Genomic DNA, 24,088 nt, shown 5'->3' with positions numbered 1-24,088 from the left:
CACTGCTACCACCCAATGCAATTCAAATTTCCCACCTTCACAGTGCTCGCGCGCCCCCTGCTTGAAACTGCGCCAGCAGTAGTTGCGTTCTTTTTGTGCTTGCTTTTCCTACCACACATGCCGGTGTCGCACTGCCACTTTTTTTTTTGCTTACTACCGTAAAAACCAACCCAACGAGCATTTCTAACAAAATGAACATGGGCGGTGCCTTTTAATTACATAAAATTTGTCTCAAAGGTGCCTGCAGTTCTCTTTGCGCTAAACAATGGGGAGATGTGTGACAAGTGCCAGCGGCTCACGCCTTTCAATCCTTATGACCATATAAACCGCTTGGCTTTCAAAGCCTCTGTAGAACGCCGTGATGACAGAACGTCGTGTGGCGCTACTTGGGTCCAGCGGGCGAGCTGCAACGACAAGGCGAGCCCCTAAGGTGCTCTGCACTTCAAAGAAAGTTGGATTCTAGTTTACAGCGACAATGCAGGCATAACTGAACAGCAAAAGGAACTTCTGAGCTAAATTTTTAACTGAGCAGTAAGAAAATTTACCTTAAGTACGAGCAGAAGAAAATGAGCGATTGTTGCAATCAACAGTGTGTTGCCAGCCAATGACATGGCAAAGTTTGAGGGCAGATCATCCAAAATGAAAACTGCCTCACACGTGGCTTCTGTTCACTGCAAAGCCACAGGAAAGCTAGCTGCTAATAACATTAATCTCAAAGCTCTGTAGCTGGCTAAACCACCAGAGGGGGGTAAAGTACAAAGAAAGTTCGGAGTGTGCGTGGGGGGGAGGGGGAATGGACAGCTGATAACATTAATCTGAAAGCTCTGTAGCTGGCTAAACCACCAGAGGGGGGTAAAGTACAAAAAAAGTTTGGAGTGTGCGTGGGGGGGAGGGGGAACGGACAATCTCACAAACTGACCAAATGCTGGCTCATTCCTATGCTCATTCCCTCTTCCTACACATTTCACTCCCTCACTCCACGTATTGTAAACTTGTAAAGACCTCTACCACTGCCATGGACTATTCGATCGATTCATTGCAGGGTTTAACGCGCCGACGCAACGCAGGCGATGAGGCACACCGTCGTGGAGGGATCCGGATTAATTTTGACCACCTGGGGATCTTTAACGTGCGCCGAAATCATGTACACATGGGCATTTTTTCTTTTCGCCTCCATCAGAACAGCGGCCGCCACGGCCGGGAATCGAACCCGCGACCTCGTGCTCAGCAGTACCCATAGACTATTCTGGACTCATAAATCATTGCATAGGTAGGTAAAAACACACTGGCACAAAAGCCAGTAGCTACTGCCAAGAACTGATGAGGTGTAAAAACTTGCAGACTTCCAGTTGTAAAATGAAATCTGCACAATGCTTTTCGTACGCATGTGACACACGCACACCTACACACACACACACACACACACACACAAACCTTGGTTGTTTTAAGCAGGGGTTAGAAGCAAGGTTGAGCCTTTTGGTGCAGCTCAGGGAGCAGAAATAACACTTTTGGAGCAGCTTTGGAGCAATAAAAGAGGACTTTTGGAGCAGCTTTGGAGCAATAAAAGAAGAATACTGGAGCAGCTTTGAAGCAATAAAAGGCGACCCACCGTGGTGGCTCAGTGGCTAAGGCGTTGTGCTGCTGAGCACGAGGTTCAATTCCCGGCAGCTGCGGCCGCTTTTCTGATGGAGGCGAAAAGAAAAAACGCCCATGTGTACGAGATTTCGGCGCACGTTAAAGATACCCAGGTGGTCAAAAATAATCCGGAGCCCTACACGACGGCGCGCTTCATCGCTTGCGTTGCATCAGCGTGTTAAACCCTACAATCAATCAAATCAAGCAATAAAAGACGACTTCTCGAACAGCTTTGGAGCAATAAAAGAAGACTACTGGAGCAGCTTTGGAGCAATAAAAGAGGAATTGTGGAGCAGTTTAGGATCACCAAAAAGAGAGCAATGGAGCAGCAAAAGTCTGGGAACGATTAAGAGTCAAACATTATTTGAAATCTCAGTTTCTGGTAAACACACACACACAAAAACAAAAAATCATATGGTTCTTACTCAACGTTTAATACTTTCAGCATATAAGGAAAAGCACATTGGTGCAGCACAGTGCAAATGGTGCAGCACTTCCACCCCTGTAAATTATGTAGGTAGACAGAAACAATCTGCGTTTATATTCTTTATTCGATTTCGATAAATAATTACCACGAACAGCATCATAGCAGTACAGTTTGATTTCTCTTTTTCTTACAGCATTGTGTTATAACATGGTCTGTTTATCACATACACGGGCACAGATAGCACTGCACGGAATAAAAATGCAGAACCGCATGAATGCACAAACAAGGAGGAAAAAAATTCAGAGCTTAATGTTTGACAAAATCGGGAAGATTTGTTTGTCAGTTCAATGCAGAAGGTCTCACCGTGACTCGCTGCAAGCTACTGCCACAACTTCTATTTGCGAGTACTTAATATCGCGAGACTTTCAATTGTTACACATGAGTAGAAACAAAATCAGCGAAGAGTTGCCTCGCACCTGTCACAAAGAAAACCAACATTGTCTGTCGGTTGTCACCAATCAGCCGACACCCAAAACTCCAAGTGACACTGAACTAAATGAGTTTTACTAGCACTGGCCTCTTTTATTTGTCACTCTGCACTGCTCAGAATTGCTCCAGAGCAGCTCTGCATTTTTTCTTCTCTTGCAGGATTTCTATATCTGCACTGCCCATCAACTGCTCTGGGCTGGCAAATAAGAGAGGCCAAAAATGAACACATCTGAGCATGATAGCTCTAATTAAGAAGTATCCTAGTTGTTTTGCATCCCGTCTCATTAACTACTACACTCCGTAGATCCCATCCAACTGAAATGCCATTCTACCGCGTCACATGACAGGTGGGTTAGTGTACAAAATAAACTGTTCTGTAAAATGTGCCTCTATAAGCGCAAAAATAAATGCCACACAAGGGAGGTCTACTTTTCAGGTGCACAGCAAATGGAAGCCCAACCAACAACTCTTGTGCACAATAAAGATAAGTACACAAAGCAGAGGGGCAACAAGTTTTGCTAATCACTGGACCGATTAAAGTAGCACAGGTTACAGTTGAAAGAGCTGTACGGGAGGTGCGAGCAGAATTTTGACTCACGCCCTTGATTTTAAAAACCGACAAATGCTAGGAATTTCTTGACATTTAAATCCCACTGTCCAATGATCATCTTAGTGACTATGAGGGGTCTTAATTAAACTAATTACAACCTAACTGGGCTGATACAAAATTATACGTATGATGCATTCCCACACATACACCTTAAAAGGTTTAATTCGTGAATGTTATTAAAAACAAATGCAACATTAATTAACAACCATTTGTTACTTGCAACTCTTCCAAGATTTGTGGTTAAAACAACCAAATAGAAAAAATAACCAAGGGCCTAACTCAATGCTCCACTCGCACCATTCACAAACTTTAATTTAAAAGCGGACAAATTTCATTTCAATCGATCCACCACACTCCCCAATACGGGGGGAGTGTGGTGGATCCGTATATATAGTACGCTGCCACAACCACAAATCGGCTGTGTGGAGGAGCTCGTTTCACAGCTTGGCTCAAGCCCGCAGGGCATCGAAGTTCTCTCTAGACTGTTTTTCACTTTTTTTTTTTTTTTGCACCCAACAGCAGGCACTTCCATTAGGCAAAGCCCCAACAACACTCCAACCGGTATCTCGTCCGAGCAAGCACCTTAACAACAGGGCATCGTCAAACAGCAACCTGGTTTACAGTTTTTGCTCATTCCCAAATACACAGCAAAGGATTTTCCACACTCACAGCACCGCACTTGTCCAGAGCACAGCAGCAAGCACAATCGGCTGCTCTTTCGCCATGCTTAAAGGCAAACACTCTTTCATCCCTCTGCATAGATGAGCATGAAGCTCCATGTGTTCTTAAGCACAGCAAATACACAGGGACAAGCCACATTTCCTGCTTTGTCGCAAAGACTCCAAACACTGCTCGGAGACAAGTGGTTCTCACAAAGCAGACCGGGGTAAGGCCCCTAAATTCACGGTGCAGCGCAAAATGATTCACAATACTACCAGAGGATCAAAAAGAGCAGGTCTGAGACTTATTCCTTCCCCCTTTAATTTGGGGGTGGCTTGTGAGCTTAATACAGTGCAGCCTGCTTGCAGCAAACCACATTTAGGAAGGGAAGTAAGCTGCTTATATAATCGACTTTGCCTGCCTCCGAAACTGGTGGTGGTGGTGTTGTACAACTGTCTTGATCTCAAACCCCTGAAACATCAACAAATTTTGTTCTCCGTTTATGGAATCATTAAAATGGTCATACAGAGCCGTATTTGTTACTCCTGGTCCAAACCATATGATGCGCCGACAACACCTTAAGCAGCCCTTCTGCCTGTAAACGTTTTTGCCAGCGATGACAAAAAGGCCGGATAAATACTACTGTTGGTCACATCCCCTTTTCCTACGTAGAGCTGTTTTGTAAAAGTGAAGATGCTTCATGCTCAGAGGGGGGGGGGTCTCCACAGCAGAGACTGTCATCTATTTGCCTGACCCATTATTAAAAAAACTGATGCTGTTCCTTTGACAAAATTCAGTGCTGTGCACTTAAAAAAAAAAAAAAAATCTGCGGGCCTTCCTTCGTCAAGCGCCTAATGGACACATCCGAAGTCGCTGCTGTTGGCAAACTCAGGCGTTGTTGCCTGTGCTGCCCATTATGGTGGGAAAAAAAATAAAAAATAACAGCCCTGCTTTCAAAAGCACAGCACACTCTTACAATACAAAACCAGGCAAAACAATCACCTCCCTGGTAAACAAATACACATGTATCTGCAACACGTGCTAGCCTTTGCTAATGAGCAGCAGTTCTACTTCTTCTGGCTTATCGAACTTTCAAAGCACACTGCACACAGCATTTAACCCAGTTTTGTTCACTGCATTCACACACGTTTTTACTTCAGCACTAAAAGTTTGCACAAAAAAAGGGAATTTATTATTACTGGAGACGTTTCATCACTTCCAGATTTGCTGCAGGCAAGCCGTACTGTACATGGCACACAAATGCAGGTCACGAAAAATAATAAGCAAAGTCACCGGACACACTGCACCTGCAGTGCACACAAATACTGAGCCACAGTGAGGGCCATAAGCAACAGTAAACAAAAAATAAAAGTCCTGTGAGTGAAGCGAGACTGCCTTGACTAGCCACAAACTTTTTTGCTGCCCACCAGCGACGGCGAGTCCAAAATAAATGCCGTGCAGTATTTGCACCAACAAAACGTGCACATGCAAATGACTCCTTTGCAAAAGGTTTAAACTAAATGCCTTAGGGTAAACTAAATACAATGGCTCACAGTAACTTACGCACAGCAGACGTCAGGGAAAGGCCACCCCACATGGAAATGTACGATGCACTTATCCTGTGACCATAAATGTAAACAGCTGTACCTTTAGCGAACGACGTTTTTAGTTACAGCCAAACCTCTGGACTGCCCACCAAGACCCTATCTCTAGATATTGATGTTGCGCTAGTTTATTGACACTATTACTTAACAAACTGTGCAGAAAGCGGTGACCGAGAACCTTAATCCCATTTTCCGTGCTGTTCAGAGAAGCCTGATCTGCTTGATCCAGCAGCAACATTTGTGTCCCTGTCCCAAACTTTTGGCTATGCAGCTTTCGAGGTAATCCAAGCTTCCATACTCAAGCCTAGACAAGTTCCATGCCCTACTAAGGAGGAAAAAAAAAAAAAGACAGGCCACCCATGTTATTCCTGTTCTATAGCTCTTGTTGTGCAAGTCAGACGACTCACAATATACAGAAAAAGGACACCCTCCAACTGAGCTTGAAGTCCATTGAGCACGAAACCTTTTCTATGCTACTGTCCTGACTTCCTCTTCCCTGAGAAACCTTTATACCTAGCTAGAAATCTTCAAGTAACTGTAGAGCGATAATAAAGTTGTGTAGCTGGTGGCAGTACCACATATTTGAGGTGTCTTATCCATGAGCTTCGAGCAAAACAGCCACACCCAATTGGTGTTCTTTCTACCTAGCTCTCAAAGAACATTTCCTCTCTCACACGACACTTCCCTCATAACTAGGAGCATTATAAACAGCCCACGTCCGTTCACTCTTGTTCAGAGCCCCTCAATTCAGACTCTGCCATATTTTATGGCGAGCTGACGGTCTTTAGAGAGAAGCAGCTCATGCGAACTATCTCACCCACACCACTGTGGAAGGTCCCCTTCAAACCCCCGGGGACACACCCTCCTTTGGGAGAGACTGCTGGAATGTCACTGACTGGCCCCAGGGATCACCAATTCCGGAAAACTGCTATCACACTCACACAATCACCTGTGCACTCGGCACTAGCCCGAGAATGTTCTCACTGCCTAGCTGCCGGAAAGCTAACCGCAAACTGCCAAGCCGGACCAACAGTATTTATTCGATTATAAGGCGGTCAACATTATAAGGCGAGGGTTCTGGTTGGAGAGTAAAAAAAAATCGCCATATATATACTGAGCCTCAAATATAAGGCAGGGTATGACTTCGAGACTACGGATTTTGGAAAAAAAAAAACCTCGCCTTATATTCGACTAAATACGGTACTAGCAGCCCACGTGGGGAAGCAGCTGATAGGGGAGCGGTGGCAAAAAAACAGCGCAAAGGACATTTTTGTTGTTGGTCTCAAGTTGTCACAAACTGAGTAAAAAATCAAGTACGTGTCTTCAGCCTTGAAATAATGCCCAGAAGAAGGGAAATAAAAATAGCAGCAAAAAAGGAGACAGGACTGTGGGGGACTAGAACACAGAATGGGGGAAGCTTGCTTGGACAGGAGGAACGCAGCTGGGTGCGATAATAGAGCGCACCTTGAAGATTACACACACCTAACTTGGGTGAAGGCACAAGCTCCAAGCAACAAGTTTTACATACCGGGGGGTAGGCAGGCCCCCCCAAAGAGGTCCTCGCAAATGTGATACACAACGCTGTTGTGTAGCAACAAAGCGACTAGCACACACTACATGTACACACCTCGCATGACAGTCGTTTGTAAAGAAAGGTCAGTAAGCCTTGACCAGGCCTCGATTTGCACAGAACGCAAAGCTAGTACTACCCCAAACCCATCTCGATGAGTACAACTCCTGGGCTTCGATGAGGTACGGCCCATCTTTCCCCCAACTTCCCTCCTCCATTTTCTTCCCACAGGCCTCATAAACATTAGTGCGTACAAGAGTGGCCACCAAACACTCCTTGCAGGGTACAAAACAGCACTTTCAAAATGAACAAAAACAACACAGCTATAGAGACAAATGTCTGGCTACAATATGACTATATTCGTATATAAATGAATAAACGGCTCTGAGCACGAGTAAAAATGAAGTAATGCTAAGCATCATGGTTGCACCGTAAGTGATGTCCGCAGAAACGGTGTCGCCGCTGCAACCAACACCGTCTGAGGCACCTCCAGACCGCCACCCACTCGACGGCAATTGGTTTGGTCGAGAATTTGGACGAGCTTCACTAATTTGTAGCGTTTAACTACCGACCAGAATCACAGATTAACCAAGGCCAGTTTGCGACTAGAAGAGCGACCTCGAGGTAGCCCTGGTGCACTAATAAGAATAACACGTTCGCCAATTTGACACACTACCTTGAACCCACCACTTTACCTTGCTCGATCGTACATTACTAATGCACAATGCTTTAATTACACATTTTAGCGTGTTACTGAGCAATCAATCAATCAATCAATCAATCAATCAATCAATCAATCAATCAATCAATCAATCAATCAATCAATCAATCAATCAATCGCTCAGGAATACTAAGGTAAACAGGGGCGCTCAAACTACAATGACGTCGCATTGACAAGGAAGCAGACATTGAGCTGCAAATTATAACCATCAAGTGCACTGAAAAACGCACATTTCGTCTTGCTTCAAACAAGTGGAAACCTCCCTAGAAACTCACTAGAATTTTGGCATATTCCCACGGCTGCAGAGGCCTCTAAGTAGCAATGCCAAATGAGAAATTACCTTTTAAAGATAACCTTGCATACACTTCAATTCATGACTAAAACTTTAAAACGAGGGATGTATCGCGTGCTGTTTTAGATGTAAACTGATTTACTATATCTTTTATAAGCTACCTGCTTGAGAGAAGAGGCATATTTTTTCCACGGCAACGAGGCTAGGAAACTAATAAATTCCCAACCATTCCGCCCATACATTAGTAGCTGCGAAACTCGTGAAATAAATTCAGGTCCTTTATCTGTTAAGAACTACTGCGCGTAAAGTACGGACAACCTAAGTACAAAAATAAAGTTCCGCCACACTTTAGACGCAATCATTTAATAAGTTTCTCTGTGGCAAGCATATTAGTATATCTTTAGTTCATGTAGTCAATATGCCAGGAAGAAAAAAAGAATGAGCCTTCCCGATTACACGAAAATCTTACAAAAATACTGCCGTGGCTTCAAGTAAGGCTTCGTAAGCACGGATGCCACAGGCCATTCATATCACACAGTCATGTTTTGCACAGTCAGTGCACAAAACTAGAACCATACTACGCTGAGTGACAAACATAGCTGCAACTCAAATCCACACAATGTGAAACTAAATACTGTAAGAACACACATGCACACACAAAGAAAAAAAGAGTGCTCATATGCATTTGTAAGGGGGTGCTAAAACAAAGACTGCATGTTTCTTTAATTGCTAGGACATAAGCAGGAGGGGTCTCTGGCATTGAACACAACCCCGCATGCAATCTGCTTGTCTACAGTGCCCCGCAAAATGCAGTCCAGAGACACTGAAGGAACCACGAAGACAATACGGAACCCTGCCTCCTCCAAAAGATTGGACAGCTCATGCCCCCCTAGAATTAATGTCGATTGGTGCAGATTTCGCATCACCAGCTTGCTCCGAAACATTACGACGTACCAAGGGCTCTCTCTGTCTTGAATTTTGTTCTTGCTTCAGATGACGATAGTGGCTAAAGTAGGATGACTTGAGCTGACGTGAACCTTCCGTGTTTTTGTAAAAAAATGTGGGAAGGTGGCAGCACGATTTCTTCTTTCGATTCAAAATGCTATCGCACTATTAATAAAAGCCGCTCGGAAATTGGCGCGGTGTTTGCCCGGCGCATTGCATTCGCCTCTGAGCGACAATGTTCCCGCACATTTCTACACTCTGACCATTTGCTGATCGCATTATCGCTGCAAAATAAGGCTATTTTTTTTTTTGCACAACGGTAGAATCTCGATGATCCGATCACGGTTGATCCGAATTTCACGATGATACGAATTTCAGGGGTGCTTCAGATGGACTGCATTATGGAAGATATGCTATTATTCGGGTTTGCAGGAATAGTTTCTAAAGTTTCCACGGTTGGTACAAACGCGCTAACGACCGGCACACGTGACAGGGCGATGTGGCAGGCCTCGGAAAAGGAGAGGGGCCACCCCGCAGTGCGCGGCTGCTGCACTTTTTCTTTTTCACGCTCGTCTGCTTCCACCTCCTGCGCTGTTTCCGCAGATGTGGATTTTTCCCGGGGCTTTATGCGGCTGATGATGACCAGGATACTGAGGGCTGGGGTTATCTCAGAAGTCCAGCTTCCTCTCAAGATTTTGTCACCGTGGACGAAAAGGTTGCAAACTGTGGCCTAAGGTCTATCGAAAAAAAGGTGGACGAAGCGAATGAAATTGAGGCTGACAGTGACGATGAAGGTGCCGACATGTGTGACGACCTGCCGTCGACGTCAGGAAATCATCACGCTCTCGATGTCCTGTGATGCACCGAAGTGCTGGCAGCGTGAGCGACGAAACCGCGGCAGTTCTACGCGCTTCAGGCGGCATTCCTCCACGACATGGAAGGCAGGAAAGTACAAAGGAGCATTACGGACTTTTTTAGCCCACAGTAGTTGTGTTACATAAAGTTTGTAAATTTTCACGTTCCTCTGAACTCGTTTTGGCTCGCACGAATTTGGGATGGTACGAAGATTTTGCATGGCCTATCATCGAGATTTTACCGTACAATACTCTAAAACAAGGTTACGGTTGCTGGCAAACCGGCCAACTTCAAAAGTTAGTCTTACAACAACCTCAAGTGAAGTTAGCTTACCTGAGAAACATTCGGGCCAAAACTGAACCGAGTGCTCATTTGACTAGGCAATTTTTCGAAAGGCAGGTTCCGTGTCGTCGTCTACGTGGTCCCTTTAAATGAGCGATGCTCTATGGTAACGACACTCGTGGCCACTTCTGTACTGTGAGTGTACGCTGCCGAGACTGGTGGCGCCAGCTGTCCTCTGTATAAGTTACAGCATAAACTAAAAGAACGGACTAACGAAAATAAGCACGCACTTAATGCGTACTTAATAAGAGCATTGCAAAGTGTGAGTGGTTGGCACAAAATGAGAGTACAGCATGGATCAACCGTACCACCCGTCGGCTTTCTGGAGTACACAAAAGTGGCTTGGAGTGTAGCGTTTCATGCAACAGCAACCAGAGAGAAAGAAATCCAAGCATTGCGATCATCCTACATAACAGAAACGATGGGTAGTGGTGGATTCGGATTGGCACCTGAACGGCTTAATAAAAAGTACTACGGATTGCATTCCAGGGGCTCGATTTGGGTGGGTGATAAGCGGCTGTGCTGGAGTGTTGTCTTGACTGTACTTGCTGTAGGCTACGGAAATCTGACTGTTGACACGGGGATTATTAAACGAAAGTATTCATACACATTCAATTAACGCTTACTTTGTGTGCAATGTTGAAAACTAAGCGCAAACTCACGCAGGAAGGAAACGACACCAGCGCTGGTGTCCTTTCCTTTTAAGGTTTCTGTCTTGCTAGTCTTGGCAGAATATTGACGACGCAAGCAGTTTTCACTAGGAATGTGTGACTATTCAAAACATTTGGATGTCAAAGCAAATAATGCGTTATTAGATTTGACTTTGAATTGAAAAGCACCAATAAAAAACTTCAAAATATTTTCAAAGTGTTTCGGAACTTGGATAAAAATGTATGAAAAATATATTCTCTACACTGAATCTGAACTGGTTGAGCACTGTATGTATCCCACTGAGAACCTGTTATCAATGGCCGCAAACTTGCACCACTGTTCTCCACTAACAGTGACAAGTTAAAGGGCGAAACAGGTGTGCATAGAGTTCCTATTACCACCAAGGCACTGGGCTGACTCAACCAGTCACTTCTCTCTTTTCGCACCTCAGTAATGTCGTACTCAAGATACTCCTGTTAACCTCTTAACACTCTCTAGATGAGAAAGCCCAGCCATGTACTGACACAGTGCCTATGTCCTCAGTTTTCTGAGCAAACTACGTGCAAAGTTTATATTTTTTTTATATACATATTGAAAAAAAGTGATGACCTTATCCTGCTTTGCACTCCTAGACGCTGGGATAAAACTTTCTTGACAAAAAGGTGTTGACATCGCGGCCCTCGTGAAGCTATACTCGTACAACCATGCACGTTTGTTATGACCCACTAGTGCCAATTTTAGCCTCCACACTTTTTGAACATCTCTATTAGGCATGCTATTTGCTTTTCTTTGTGTCGCTTTGCTTCCTTGTTTTTTATGTAGCTCTATGTTCTAAATAACTGCTCTTTTCAATAAACTAGCAGTTGAAAGTTAGCGCTTTGTCCTTGTGCATCCTTACTGTCCTTTAGTCTCAAGTTCCTTGGTACATCCCCTTAAATATGCCATTGCAGAGTCCACATTTAAGATCCTTGTGCATGTGTCGCAAGTGCATTCTAAAAATAAGATTCATGTGCTTGTTAGTACTGAGAAAATGACCCACAAGTAAGGCAGGGTTGATACCTCCGTGCCACAAGGGCATGCTGGAGAGGTTTTATAAATAAAGCTAATTTTTCCTGCACATGCAGAGTTTCCTTCCTAGAACTTACATGAGCGTAATAAGACACGATTACTAGCGAAACAGACACAAGGATGAGGAAAAAGAACACAGATTGATGCTAGTGTCACTCGGTGTTTCTTTTGTATTCCTTGTTTCTGTTTCACTAGTAAGCATGTCTTATTACACTTGGTACCGACTAGTCGAACTTTCTGCCTTAACTGAAATAAATATTCAGAGAACTGCTGTTTACGTTTTTTTAATTAAAGAGAAATGTGTAAGCCACAGCTTGTTAGGATATAAACCCTGATTACACTACCAGTACTGAAACGCTTGTAGTTGTGGGCATCACATGAGATGAAAGATGCAGCCCCATATAAAACTGAATATTCTAAATAAAGATATCAGTGCAATAGCTTCGATATGTTCTAAATTAGCCAGAGAAAAATTTTGGCATATATGCCATCTTATTTTCCTAAAGGCAAATAAACAGAAGCAAGCTTTAGCAACATGTAAATTTGTTTTTTTTTGTTGAAAACTGCTGATTCAATTCCCAGCAATTCGAACAAAAGAACTGTTCATTCAAAAAGAAGAAATCACTATTGGCACACCCCTAGTTTTCACATTTCGTATTTGTCTTGACAAACACACATTTGCTTTTCCTTCAAGATGCTTGAAGTGTGCCCTTTCCACTTGAGAAACCTAAAATTATGAGCACCATCCTTTTCAACCCTGGCATTTTGGAGAAAACACCGTAATTTCAGCAGCAACAAGCCCTATTCTGAACCAGGCCAATCCGATCCACCACGACCCAAGCAGTGTTGTTCCCGCAGGCACGAGTGCAAGATTCCCACCTAGGCGTCATCCTGTGGCCGGGAGTGTTGCTACTTGTGAGCACAGCTCATTCAGTGGCTCCGGTGCAACGGGAGCTACCAGGTCGAGGAATGCTGCCTCTTCCACGCTCCGTTTCCCCAACTCTGTGCCTTGGTGTACGAGGAGGTGAATAAAAAAAGCAGCTTTGAGTTGCCTCCGCTGTCCCCACAGGCATATGAGTGGGCGCTCACCCTCTCCCTCTTCCTCCTCCTCCTCAGCGCAGCACAGGGTTGGCGAAATGGAGAACGCAGAGAGGAAGGCTGTCTGCTCTTCTCCGTCTCCCTCAGAACATGTATGGGTGAGTGTCGACTATCGGGGGGAGGAGGAGGCCTAGCGGTGGGGAGGAACAGAAGAGGAGCAAGAGGGCCCCGCTGGGGAGTGCCGCAGCAGGGCGTGCAGGTAGGGTCCACAGCAGAGGCCCACAGGAAGCCACCAGGGGTCGGTGCCCCAGAGCAGCAGCAGGCAGGTCCCCGCCAGGGTGGCCAGCAGCATGTGCGCCAGCGGACGGTCACCGCGGCGGAGGCCGGGGGCAACGGAGGCGGCCGGGGCCAGCGCTGACACTGTGGCGGCCACGCGGGCCACGTCTACGCGAAGCACCAAGTCTTCCCAAGCAAACAGGTCCCCCTGCAGCCACCAGAGGTCCCACCCCCGGCTCATGCACCCAACAGACATCGTCATCATCATCAAGGGTGCCGATGGCGCAGAGAGAGACAGAAAGAAGGGTGTCGTCACTGTTGCGTGCACATACACCCCTCCACATGCAGCATGCACGCCACACCAGCCAAGTGAGGAGGAGATGGTAGCGGCCACAACCCCCGAGTTTGCATGCACGCAATACAAGTCGGTCACCAACTGCAGTACCAAAAAATGATCACATTCTCGTACAAGGCAAAGTAAAAGTCACATCTGCTTTTGTCAATGACGACCCTCCAAGTCTGCACGTGACGGCTAGTACTAGCGGCCACCTTAATCAACACTGCCCTTTTAGTGCTGGAAGAAGGGCTCAGATACACATAGAAGAAACTGACGCGTGCCCCTCCATATTCATCTTGAGTGAGTGGCAGCCCCTACTCCATTCCTCACACCAGGAAGGACGGAGTACTACAGTCCTGTTTTGGTAGCAGGATTGATTCTATTCCATTCCTCCAACTAGTAGAGAGCAGATGACTGAACTCATTTCGTTGCTCACTGAGGAGCACAGATTTGCACACGCAGGCTGGTCAATGACCCTTCTTCCAATGCCCCATCAACACATCGACAGGATAGACAGCACTGGACGTCTTCACCCTTTGGAAGTGCTCTCTCTCTCTCTCTCTCTCTCTCTCTCTGTGTGAATGTGTGTGTGTGCGCGCACGTGGCAAGATGTGGGCAACTCCACGAGCGATCCCACTGACAAAGTTTTAAGCCACACGGTTTAACCCCACCCTTTCTCAAACACCATCGTGTTTGGACGCAGTTGGCCACAAAGCAAGCAAGCCCGTGGGCACACCCGTTTACAACTGTGCCTTGCTTCGCGCTCACCTCAACAATAACCTGATGTGTACAGAGGAACCTGCCGCCTGCAGAAGCTAAACCAAGTGCTGCACAAATGAGCAGGGATAGTGAACTAAAAGAGCACTCCTGTCGTAGCAACAGGGGTGGAAGCAGGGTCTAGCTTTTTGGAGCAGGCACGGGAGCAGCAAAAGTCTTATTCTGGAGCAGCTTTGGAGCAGCAAAAAACCCATTTTGGAGCAGGTTTGGAGCAATTTAGGGGCTACTTCGGAGCACTTTTGCAGCACACTGACGGCCTTAAATAACTAATCCAAAAACTGCATGAAAAATAGAATTGGCTAGAATTATTTAGAAGGAGCGCAATAACTTAAAGAGGAGATAGCACCTTGATATTACCCTTTACTCGGGACTGAAACCTGCTTTTTGCCAATTCCTTTAAATGTAGCGACTTTTTGGCCTTTATTTGTATAATAATCAACACTATGTTACTAACAGTGGCTGCTTTTTTTTAATTTTTTGGTAAAGTAGAGTCAAGCTAAAACAATCGCGTGCAGTGCGCCGCCCCGCTGCCGCCGTCACCGCAACCGTGAAATTAGGCGTCGTGAACGTGCCCTACCCGAGTGGCACTCGCCGAGTGCGCATCGTATCGCATCGATATTCCCCAACACGAAGACGGGCGCCGTACAATATGATGCCGTATCCGCAGCAAGCTGCCGCCGCCGCGTCGACCGAGAAGGCAGGCATCATAGGCAGGCAAAGGTAGGCAGCGAACGAAGATGGCGATTTCACGACGCCTCATTCCGTAATAGACGCGAAGGCGAAAGCGGGCACGGCATCCCATCAAGACGCCCGCTTTCGAGGTCGAGTCTGGCCTCGCCGGCGCGCGAACGAGTACGGCGGCTGTGTGGCGCGCTGCACGCAACTGTTTTAAAGGGAAGTGATAGCGGCCGCTGCAACACTCTAGAGGAGCGTGCGCATGCGCTCCTCTAGTATCGCAGAAGAGCCCTTCGCACGGAAGTTCGCGTCGTCGCGGTTCTCGGTTCGTGCAGGTCCCAAAAAAGTAGACTTCAATCACCACAGTAACTACGTACTCGCGTAAAAATGATAATAATAATAATAATAATAAAAAAACTACTGATGCGAAGGATGTGCGAAGGGGTCGTTCATCTTACTTCGAGCAGCTGCAAATTTCAGAGGCCATGCCTCAAGTTATATCACTAGATAACTGTTTAAAGTACTTTTACTCATGCTGGTGACAGCCTTCCGGGAAAGCCGCGGCGATAGCAACGTTGCGATAAACTCCACGAGGAAACAACGAGTGCACCGAACTGCCGTGGCTATGGATGCGGCTGCGTCTATTGTGTAGCCAGCACTCAGTGTTGCCCGGAAGACGACAAGACTCGGCTAGATTTGGCGTTTTATGCTCTCAATGGACAATAATCGCGCAAATTGCCGTTTCTGCACAGCTTGGCGCAGCAGGGCAAATTGGCGCACAATGGCGCAATTGGCGCAGCAGTTCCACCCCTGTAGCAAGCAAAACATCGATGTCCAAATATTCACTGTGAATGCAGTGATCTAATGTACAGCAAACTCTATTTTTAAATGCAAAGCATCCTTTGTATGCTTCACCCAATTTACAGTACCTGGCTGGCTAGATTATCTAGCCTCGTAAGCCACTGCGCCCGTCACTGATTTTCCTGTAAAGTGTGCACCACTGCACAAGGGATATTACGGCAGTGAAGCCCACATCAGGAATAACGCGAAGTCCACTCCCACCGCTCACACTTACATTACAGTATCTTTTTCCAATAACGATCCAGGGATTCTGATCTCTGCCCGTGAGGCAACACTGAGTAATTTCCCCAGGCCAAAGAATGGTTTGCATTCAAAGAAAATTACTATGAAATGAACACTGCCTGCTATTTGTTTCAAAAACTGCACAACCTCACTAGCTTTTTCACAACAATGAGTTCAACAAGGTTATTCGGTCTCAACACAGCATCGCGATACAACAAACACAATGTAAAAGTATACCACCGCCAAAATACAAATCTGTTTTTTGTGTGTAGTTTTGTACAGAAATGCAAATGCTTGGGAGCACACCTGGGGTGCAACTGCATTACAGCCTAAGTCCTCAACACCTCCTCTAAGTGTTCAGTACGCTACCTACCACATGCACTTCTGCTATGATGATGGTGGGAAAGAAGGCATTCTTAAGGAAGGCCGAGATCCTTGAGACGTTGACCGCAATAAATGTGGTTGGCTGGCAAAGTGCAACACAGCACTGATTTACTCAGGGTTCGTACAGACTTCAAAAGCAAGAATTCAAGGGTTTTCAAGGAGTTTCAAGGACCAGAAAACACATTTTCAAGGCCCCATCAAACGTTTTATATGGGATTATTTATAACTTTTCCAACACAATGCAAAAGTTTTTTATTGCACAATACCTAAGCACATTAGTGCACATTTAGATAGTTGCTAACGGGTTCGTAAATGCTTCCCCAGCTGTATTTTTTATTTCATGGCTGGTATTTAGGGGTTTTTCTTTTTCCTTTGTGCTTGCTGAGGCTGTTTGATTTCAAAACTTGGTTAATGTTGCCTGCATCTCCTGCTTTGTCCGCACGAGAATCAGCTAAAATTAAATCCACAAATGTTGCTGCAAGGCAGGATTGTTACAATGTTTCTTTACATTTGTTAGCACCTAAAATCCACGACAAACACTTTAAATTCTTGTGAAAAGACAGGGCCATTGATTCTCTCCAGAAAAATCAAGGGTTTTCAAGGACCATTTAAAAATTCCAGGACTTTCCAGGCCTTGAAATTGACACTTCTAAATTCAAGGGTTTTGAAGGTTTTCAAGGACCTGTGCGAACCCTGTTACTACCAAGCATTCGCAAGCTGCCAAACTTTTATCATCCCTTAATATCATTCGTCTGCCAACAAGTGTGTCAGCCCTGGTTAACATTTCAAAGGGGAACTTTTAACTGCAGTTCTGAAGTTGGGTAATGTAGTGGAGGGCTTTGAATCAATTTATACCGCATTTAACACACACCAAGATCTTATACACATTAGGCACTGTTGCACCATAGCTGGGTACCAACCCAGGTGGTTTCCAAAATGGTTTGGATATTTTGATGCCTTTTTGAAGAAGAGGGTATGGAGGTTGGGTTGGGTTGGGGTGGGGGGGGAGGAGGTTATGATTATTTGGAAGTACAGTCAATCCTTGCAATAACAAAATCCTGCGAGTATGAAATTCCCGCAGCAACGAAATATTTTCAGATCCCCAGCAAACGTATATAGAAACCAAAGTATTTCCTACCTCGCAGTAATGAAATGGTTTTGGAAAGCGTTTTCGCGTTAATGAAATTTCATGTCAACGATTTCGCATTATAGATTTCGCGTTAGGAGGCGTAGTCAACTAATTTTTTCGAGGGGTGGGAGGAATAAGACGCATCGCGGGTCGCAGCGCATGCCATCGGCCGGTGGCAGCTCACATTGTCAGTGCACGCTCCGACAGGATTCAACTGCGATATCTGATGTCACGGCAAGCATTGTAATAAGTGGTTTATTTTACCATAGATATATTGTTATAAACGGTATCGTTATAAGTTGGCTCGACTGTATATGAAAACAAATTCCTTCAACAAGATGCCCTCAGTCTGCCCCTCCGTGTTGTGTTTAATAATGTCTTGTTTTACAGAAACCTGTACTGGTGCCCCTCTTTGAGCAGGGCAATGATTGGGACGGTGCCCATCGGGTAGAGCTGAAGAGAACCCAGGCGTGCCTGAGAACCACTAGTGAAGGAGACACTACGCACAGCACCAGAGGGGTCGCATAATGCACAACGCCAGGCTCACCTCAGGCACTCCCAGCTGGCGGCAGGCGTTGAGGAAGTTCTCCACGTTGCGCCGACACTTGGCCAGGGTCAGTTTGGGCTGCGAGGAACGACAGACGGCTGCTGTCACTTCACTGCGGCAGAACTGTTCGTGTGGGAGATCAGTTTTGCACTTTCTTCACGTAATCCTTGGGGGGAAAAAAAAGAAAGAAAAAAAAAACCTGTACCAGTCAATATCCAGGAGAAAAGCAACATTTTTTAAAGTTTTACTAAGGTTAGAGTTAAGCAGCACTATTTTATCCTGCAGTTTGAAAGTCAGGTTCTGCTGCACCACAAAGGGGAGCATCGAAGGTTGTGGGAATTGTGGAAACTAGCGTTTCCAGCTCAATCCGCGGTTGGCAGATGAGACACTTGAGCTGGTCCGAGACGAGTATGACGGCGCAAGTATGTCCGCGCAAGCCTTCGACAGCAGCGGCAGTGACGGCGAGGTTCACTTGTGCCCCATGAGATGGCACCACCACCTCGGCGCACAAGATGATTGATTGATTGATTGTACAGTTTCACGTGCCGACGCAATACAAGCGATGAGGTGTGCCGTAGTGGAAGGCTCCAGAGTAATTTTGACCGCCTGGGGATCTTTAACGTGCTCCGAAATCTCATACACATGGGTGTTTTTGCTTTTCGCCTCCATGAGAAAAGCTACCGCCAGGGCCGGGATTCCAACCCGCATCCTTGTGCTCGCACGAAATGTGCCGGTGCGGACGGCGGAAGAGAGACATTGGTGGTAGTGGTTGGCAAGAGCAGGAACATCATGGCATGCGGCGGCATAGCAACCCAGCTCCTTCCCGCCTTTCCAGCATGGACCGACCATCATCCACTGGTAGTGGTGGAGTCGAACAACTCCGGCCCCTCAAGCAAGGCGAGACGCGTCAACAATGTAGAAGACGGGAGCGCTAGGGTGGTCTAGGGAATAAACCCCCTTTGATGTTGACGTCGGTTGCCTTTGTCTTTTGCCTGCCTCCCATGCAGGCAACTGCGTGTGGAGGTCCATCCGAGCCAGACCCACACCACATTTTGGCGCCCAACGTAGAGCATTGTCTGCAAACACAGTTGAGGCAAGGACAGGCAAGGTGGCAAACAACGCCAGCGAGTGGAGCGACCTCCAGTGACTGTCCTTGCACCCTGTCTCTCTTGTGTAGCATGTTTTCCCTGTTTTTTTTTTGTTTCCCCTAAGTATTATCATTGCCTTTTCCCCGTAAAACAGCTCCTAATGCTACGGCACCATACCTCACTGCCGCTGTCATGAGGGGCGCCATCTTTTGATGGCAGTGACAATGTTGCTGAGATCAACCCACACAAACCGTAAAAGCGCATTTCACCCTCGATCTGAGCTGCGCTGTTGGCAGCTTGTTCTTTGTGTTTTAGGTTTGTGCGAGACTAATTTGATTTGTAAACACAGCACTGTCGAATGAAAGGCGGTGGTAGTTTCCTTGGTGATTTCTAGAACAATTCGTATGGCATGTGGTAAAGACAAAGTTGTCAAGCGATTGATGACTGACTGAGAATCATATACCCGTGTTACGCACCTTACCAGATAGTGTCAATTAGCTACTAAACGGCACTTTTACCAAAAGAAAATGAACAGCAAGGGAAAGAAAGAAGAGAAAAAGCTCTTGAGGACTTACAGTTCTGCAAAAAAAAAAAAGGGATCTGTGTGCACAATGACTCCTATGGTACATTATCCCACGCCAACACCAGAAAAAACAAAACAAAACAAAACAAAAAAACATGCTAGAGGCATGCGTTTCTGATGGTGCAGCTATGTTATCTGCATACAGCCTGCATAGATCACATGAACACACACAGCCTGAATGGGGCTCAGGGCTGTGTGAGCATTCTCAATGCTTATCAAGAAAAAACTTGTGGACAGAAGCACCCCTGCTGTACTCCAGACTACATTTAGCGAAAATACTTTTCCTACAAAGAAGACAGGGTGTTTGTACATCTGGGTATTTTTTTGGTAATTGAACTTCAGTTGCGGGTGCAGCCCATGTGTCCCCTAATATCTTTTTCATGACAATAAAAAAGACAAAGGTCAGCAGAACGCCTTGTATATTTGACAGGCTGCTTTTAGAAGAAAAATTCTCCACATGTTCTCGGGCGCCAAAAGAGTATCGTAGAAGTCGGAATCTAGGTCGAAATTTTTTCAGAAAAATTTGCCAAAAAGTCATCTCTTGATTTATATACCAGTCACCGGCATAATGCCAGTTGTCATTTGGCAACCAAGCAGTCTATGGGGCCCATCCAAACTGCAAAGGCACCATCACCACCGACATCAATCGGACGCACCGCCATCTTTTCTTGTTTACGCTTCCCTCGCTGTCAGTGAGCGCATGCGTGCTATTTTCTTCTTGCTCAAGATAAGTTCAGGCACCTGGTGCCAGTTCACCACAGCATTTAACAGAAGCGTCATACACTGTGCCCAAGGCAATGGCAACATGCCCAGCTAGTGCCAGTTCAGTGTCACCAAAAAGAAGAGTGCACGCTACTGGCAAAAGCAGAAGGGGCAGCTCTCGATCGGTATGCAACGCTCCAAAGACCTTGTTTTGTGGGTGCTGCGCTGTGCACCTGGAGCTGAAGAAGGTGACTTTTGCTTAGGTGCGTCGTGTGATGTCTCTAAGAAATGGATGGCCGCTGGCAACAACTTAAGATGTCTGCTGGCTGCCTGCACAGACCGGGTCTCACGACGGTGTGCACGTGGACTTTTCATGCTTGGCGCTCACTTCCTGATGGCATGGTCTTGTGAGTGCTTAAGGAGTATTCCATAAGCAACTCCCCGGACAGCACCGAGCACGACTTGCTGTGTGGGAGACTGACAGACAGAAGCAGTTGTCCAACAAGATTTCACAAGTAACGTCAGACAAAAGAAGTGCTTACAGCCTCAACAAATCGATTTTGCGTACCTAATTTTTAAAGATGATGGTCTCTCTTCGGCTATTTAAACGAAAAAATTTTGGTCTGTCTGTTTGTCTGTCTGTGTCTGTGACTCGATTCAGACACCCAGCCAAAGTGAAGCGAAAACTGCGCAATAATCTTTTATACCCACAACCAAATCTAAATGTCTAAGCGCGGTTTCAATGTTTATACTTGCCAACATTGTTGAACAAGAAGAGAACATTACGCAAATAACGAGGCAGAAAATCAATATGCGAGTGCTATTTACAGTATTCCTTCATAAAAAAAATTATGGATGCTTGATTTTTGCGAAATGAAAGACTACATCCACTGCAGAAAAAACATTCACTCCGTTGCCTACTGTAGCCCACGCTACTATAGTTTCTGGCGGCATTTTAAGAAATCAAATGGCAAGAGTTACGAAAGGTTCCACTAGATAGGTTCCGTGTTCTGCTTGGAACGCAAGTGGAGTAGGGCAATGTGGTCCTACAAACGCCTCAGTTCACACGTGTCTCTGCCGTACGGCAGCGCTAGCATCGAGGAACCCGGCCTGGAGTAGTGGAACGCGGTAAATGTAAATTGACTTCAGCAAACCCGTAGCACGTTTACCTTTGGAGGAGCGCAACAGGAGAGGAACAGCATGAGAGGTGAGCAGGAAAGCAAAGGGAGGCATTCACTTGGCAAATGTCGATGAAAGACTACCGTCTTTTGTCGACATTCGCAGCGAGAGGAGCAGATATACGGCCAATTTTTTCCCCCCATTTGCCGGCGTCAAGGTAAGGGGGCCAACCTATATTCCGACTTTTATGGTAGCTGCAGGGGTGAGACAGCCTAAACAGATTTGGGAGCAGTTTTCGGAGCAGCAAAATTTCGATTTTGGAGCAGAAGAATCTTGATTTGGAGCAGTTAGGGACAATTAATACATCATCTTGTGAGCTTAAAAAATCATTATTTCAGCAATTTGCAAGGTCAAGTGCACATTTCAATCAGTTTTGAATACACAGAACACTCAAACGGCCGTACCTGAAAGTTTTTAAGAGTATCACAAAGTACTAACTGCACTACCTTTTTCCTAACTGGTGATATTGTGTTGCGCCTGCACGAACACTGACAACAAAACTGCCGTTAACATTAGAGAGTTTTAGCAGTCCGTCTGTTCTGTTGGTCACTTTGTTACCGGGTTGACCGGACCGGTCTGCGCCTGCGCGCGCGGAAGGGCGAGGAGGCGCGGACAAGGCGAAGGCAGGTCCGCGGAACTAATCCCCCTACGGCTACGAATGCCCAAGTGCCCAGACGAGTCCCGGTGAGCACGGTAACTACGTACACGACGGAACAGGCGGACTGCTAAAACTCTCATCAAATTTAAGGGCTCCGCAATTGTGGCTTTTTTTGCTGTTTTAATGCTAGAATTATTATTTTTGTAATCCCAGGCTGCGTTGTACAAACGACTGTAGTCACGGCGACAGTTGAGCAGCTTCGAGCAAACGGTCGCATAGCCCAACCAGCCTACCCGTTTCAGTCCCCGGGGCACAGGTTAACCTTATGGTCATTTGAGTAGCGTTATTGTTTAGCCACCTAGATTTTGACATAAAACTTCACTTTGCATACATCAAGTGTTATAGTCGCGTGCTATGGCAACCGTGTAGTCCTGCAGCTATTGGGCGCTGCCTCAACAGGTCGCGGCGCCGCAGCAAAGCCCGCAACTTTCGTGTCAACCGTTCCATCCTCGAGGCTCGCGATCGCGCTTCGAAGCAAAGCAACACCTCAGCATTTTACAACAGCACAACCAGCCAAAAAATTCACTTCACGAACCCGATTATAGACGCGCACCGCGTTTCGCACTCAAGGACAAACCACGCCTAAGTCGTAGGCCCCACATTTCAATGAACTTTTTTTCGAGCCGCCCATGGCAACTTCTGGTAATCTGGCACCAACCTAAAACCATATCCCCGGGCTAACGTCACTGTTCAGAGCCACAACAGATAGAACGAATAGACTGGAACCCAGCTGATAGCGTAAAATAAACCAGGGAAAATATCGGCGATACGCACTGAGCGCGTTAATAGCAGCCAGATCAGGCGGCGGCCATGTTTGTTGCCACAGCGATGCCTAATTGAGAAGGCCGTTTCAGCGAACCCGGACGGAAAGCGAATCGAGTTTTAGAAGCTATCGCTTGCTTCGTTTCAGTCTTTCTATTTGTGCCATTTCTGTGTTTGCGATTGACCGACGATAAAAGCGGTGACCGGGATGCGGGAGGCTTTCGTCCCCGCCGAAACTGACATGAGCATCAAAATCTGTGCCGTTGAGGCTCTTCTGGAGCAGTTTGGCGCAATTTTCGCCATTTTCGTGCTTTTGGAGCAGCTTGGCGCAGGAAAATGGAATTGTATCAGAAAGGCGCAATATGCGCAGCTGTCTCACCCCTGTAGCTGTCATGACAACACACACCCACGCGTGATGAGGCACTCGAAAAAGACAGGACGGGAACAAAGCTCACACATGAGGGCACGAGATTATAGCCGTTTGATCAAAAGCGTTGCCGCCAGTGACGTCCTGGGTATATATGAAAGCAAGGGCACATGATCTCATGGCTGGCAGTCACTGCTATAAACCATCGAGCTGTCACTGTCAGCTAAAATGGGCAGGTAAAACGGGTCAGTTGGTTGTGCAGGGACGAACCCACCAGATTTCACACGCTTCAATGCTGTTTTGTCGTGAAAACGGCACATTACCGCTGAATGATGCATTTTCTACAGCCCACCCCGCAAACACTGAAAGGAGCGAATAGTACAGTATTTCACCCAAACTCTAAACTCAAACCTTTGTGCAGCCACGACATAACTGTCTACACTGGTGCACACACACACACACACTGGCCACATGACTTGCGACCATAATTGATCACCACCCACAGCAGCCTCTTATTCCCCTCTCTGTTCTTCACCGCTTGCCCGCGTCGGAGATTTTCAACTTGCAGTCCCAGACTCACCGCGGATAGTCTGAAAGTTCCCCACCCTTGCACGAATATATATGTGGTAAACGA

General features: G+C 46.2%; 1 protein-coding gene across 3 annotated transcripts in view; it reads right to left on the bottom strand.

The window, feature by feature from the left end:
• The window catches only part of Lrch (Leucine-rich-repeats and calponin homology domain protein), an 85,268-nt gene that overhangs the window by 3,361 nt on the left and 57,819 nt on the right, over positions 1-24,088 (bottom strand). For 2 of the 3 annotated variants that reach the window (XM_077697922.1, XM_077697921.1), the window contains exons 13-14: positions 18,116-18,193; positions 12,749-13,391 (exon numbers count right to left, since the gene is read on the bottom strand). In XM_077697922.1, the coding sequence (XP_077554048.1) occupies positions 13,098-13,391; positions 18,116-18,193 (372 nt within the window). In that variant the 3' untranslated portion in view covers positions 12,749-13,097. The remainder of the gene's footprint in view (positions 1-12,748; positions 13,392-18,115; positions 18,194-24,088) is intronic. The other variant, XM_077697923.1, reaches the window with a different exon arrangement.

Source organism: Haemaphysalis longicornis, unplaced genomic scaffold (genome assembly GCF_048455015.1).
Source record: "Haemaphysalis longicornis isolate Haplotype H1 unplaced genomic scaffold, Haemaphysalis longicornis Haplotype H1 scaffold_2, whole genome shotgun sequence".
Classification (NCBI taxonomy): Eukaryota; Metazoa; Arthropoda; class Arachnida; order Ixodida; family Ixodidae; genus Haemaphysalis; species Haemaphysalis longicornis.
The sequence above is the reverse complement of the archived record's forward strand: the minus strand, read 5'-3'. Positions and strand labels throughout refer to the sequence as shown.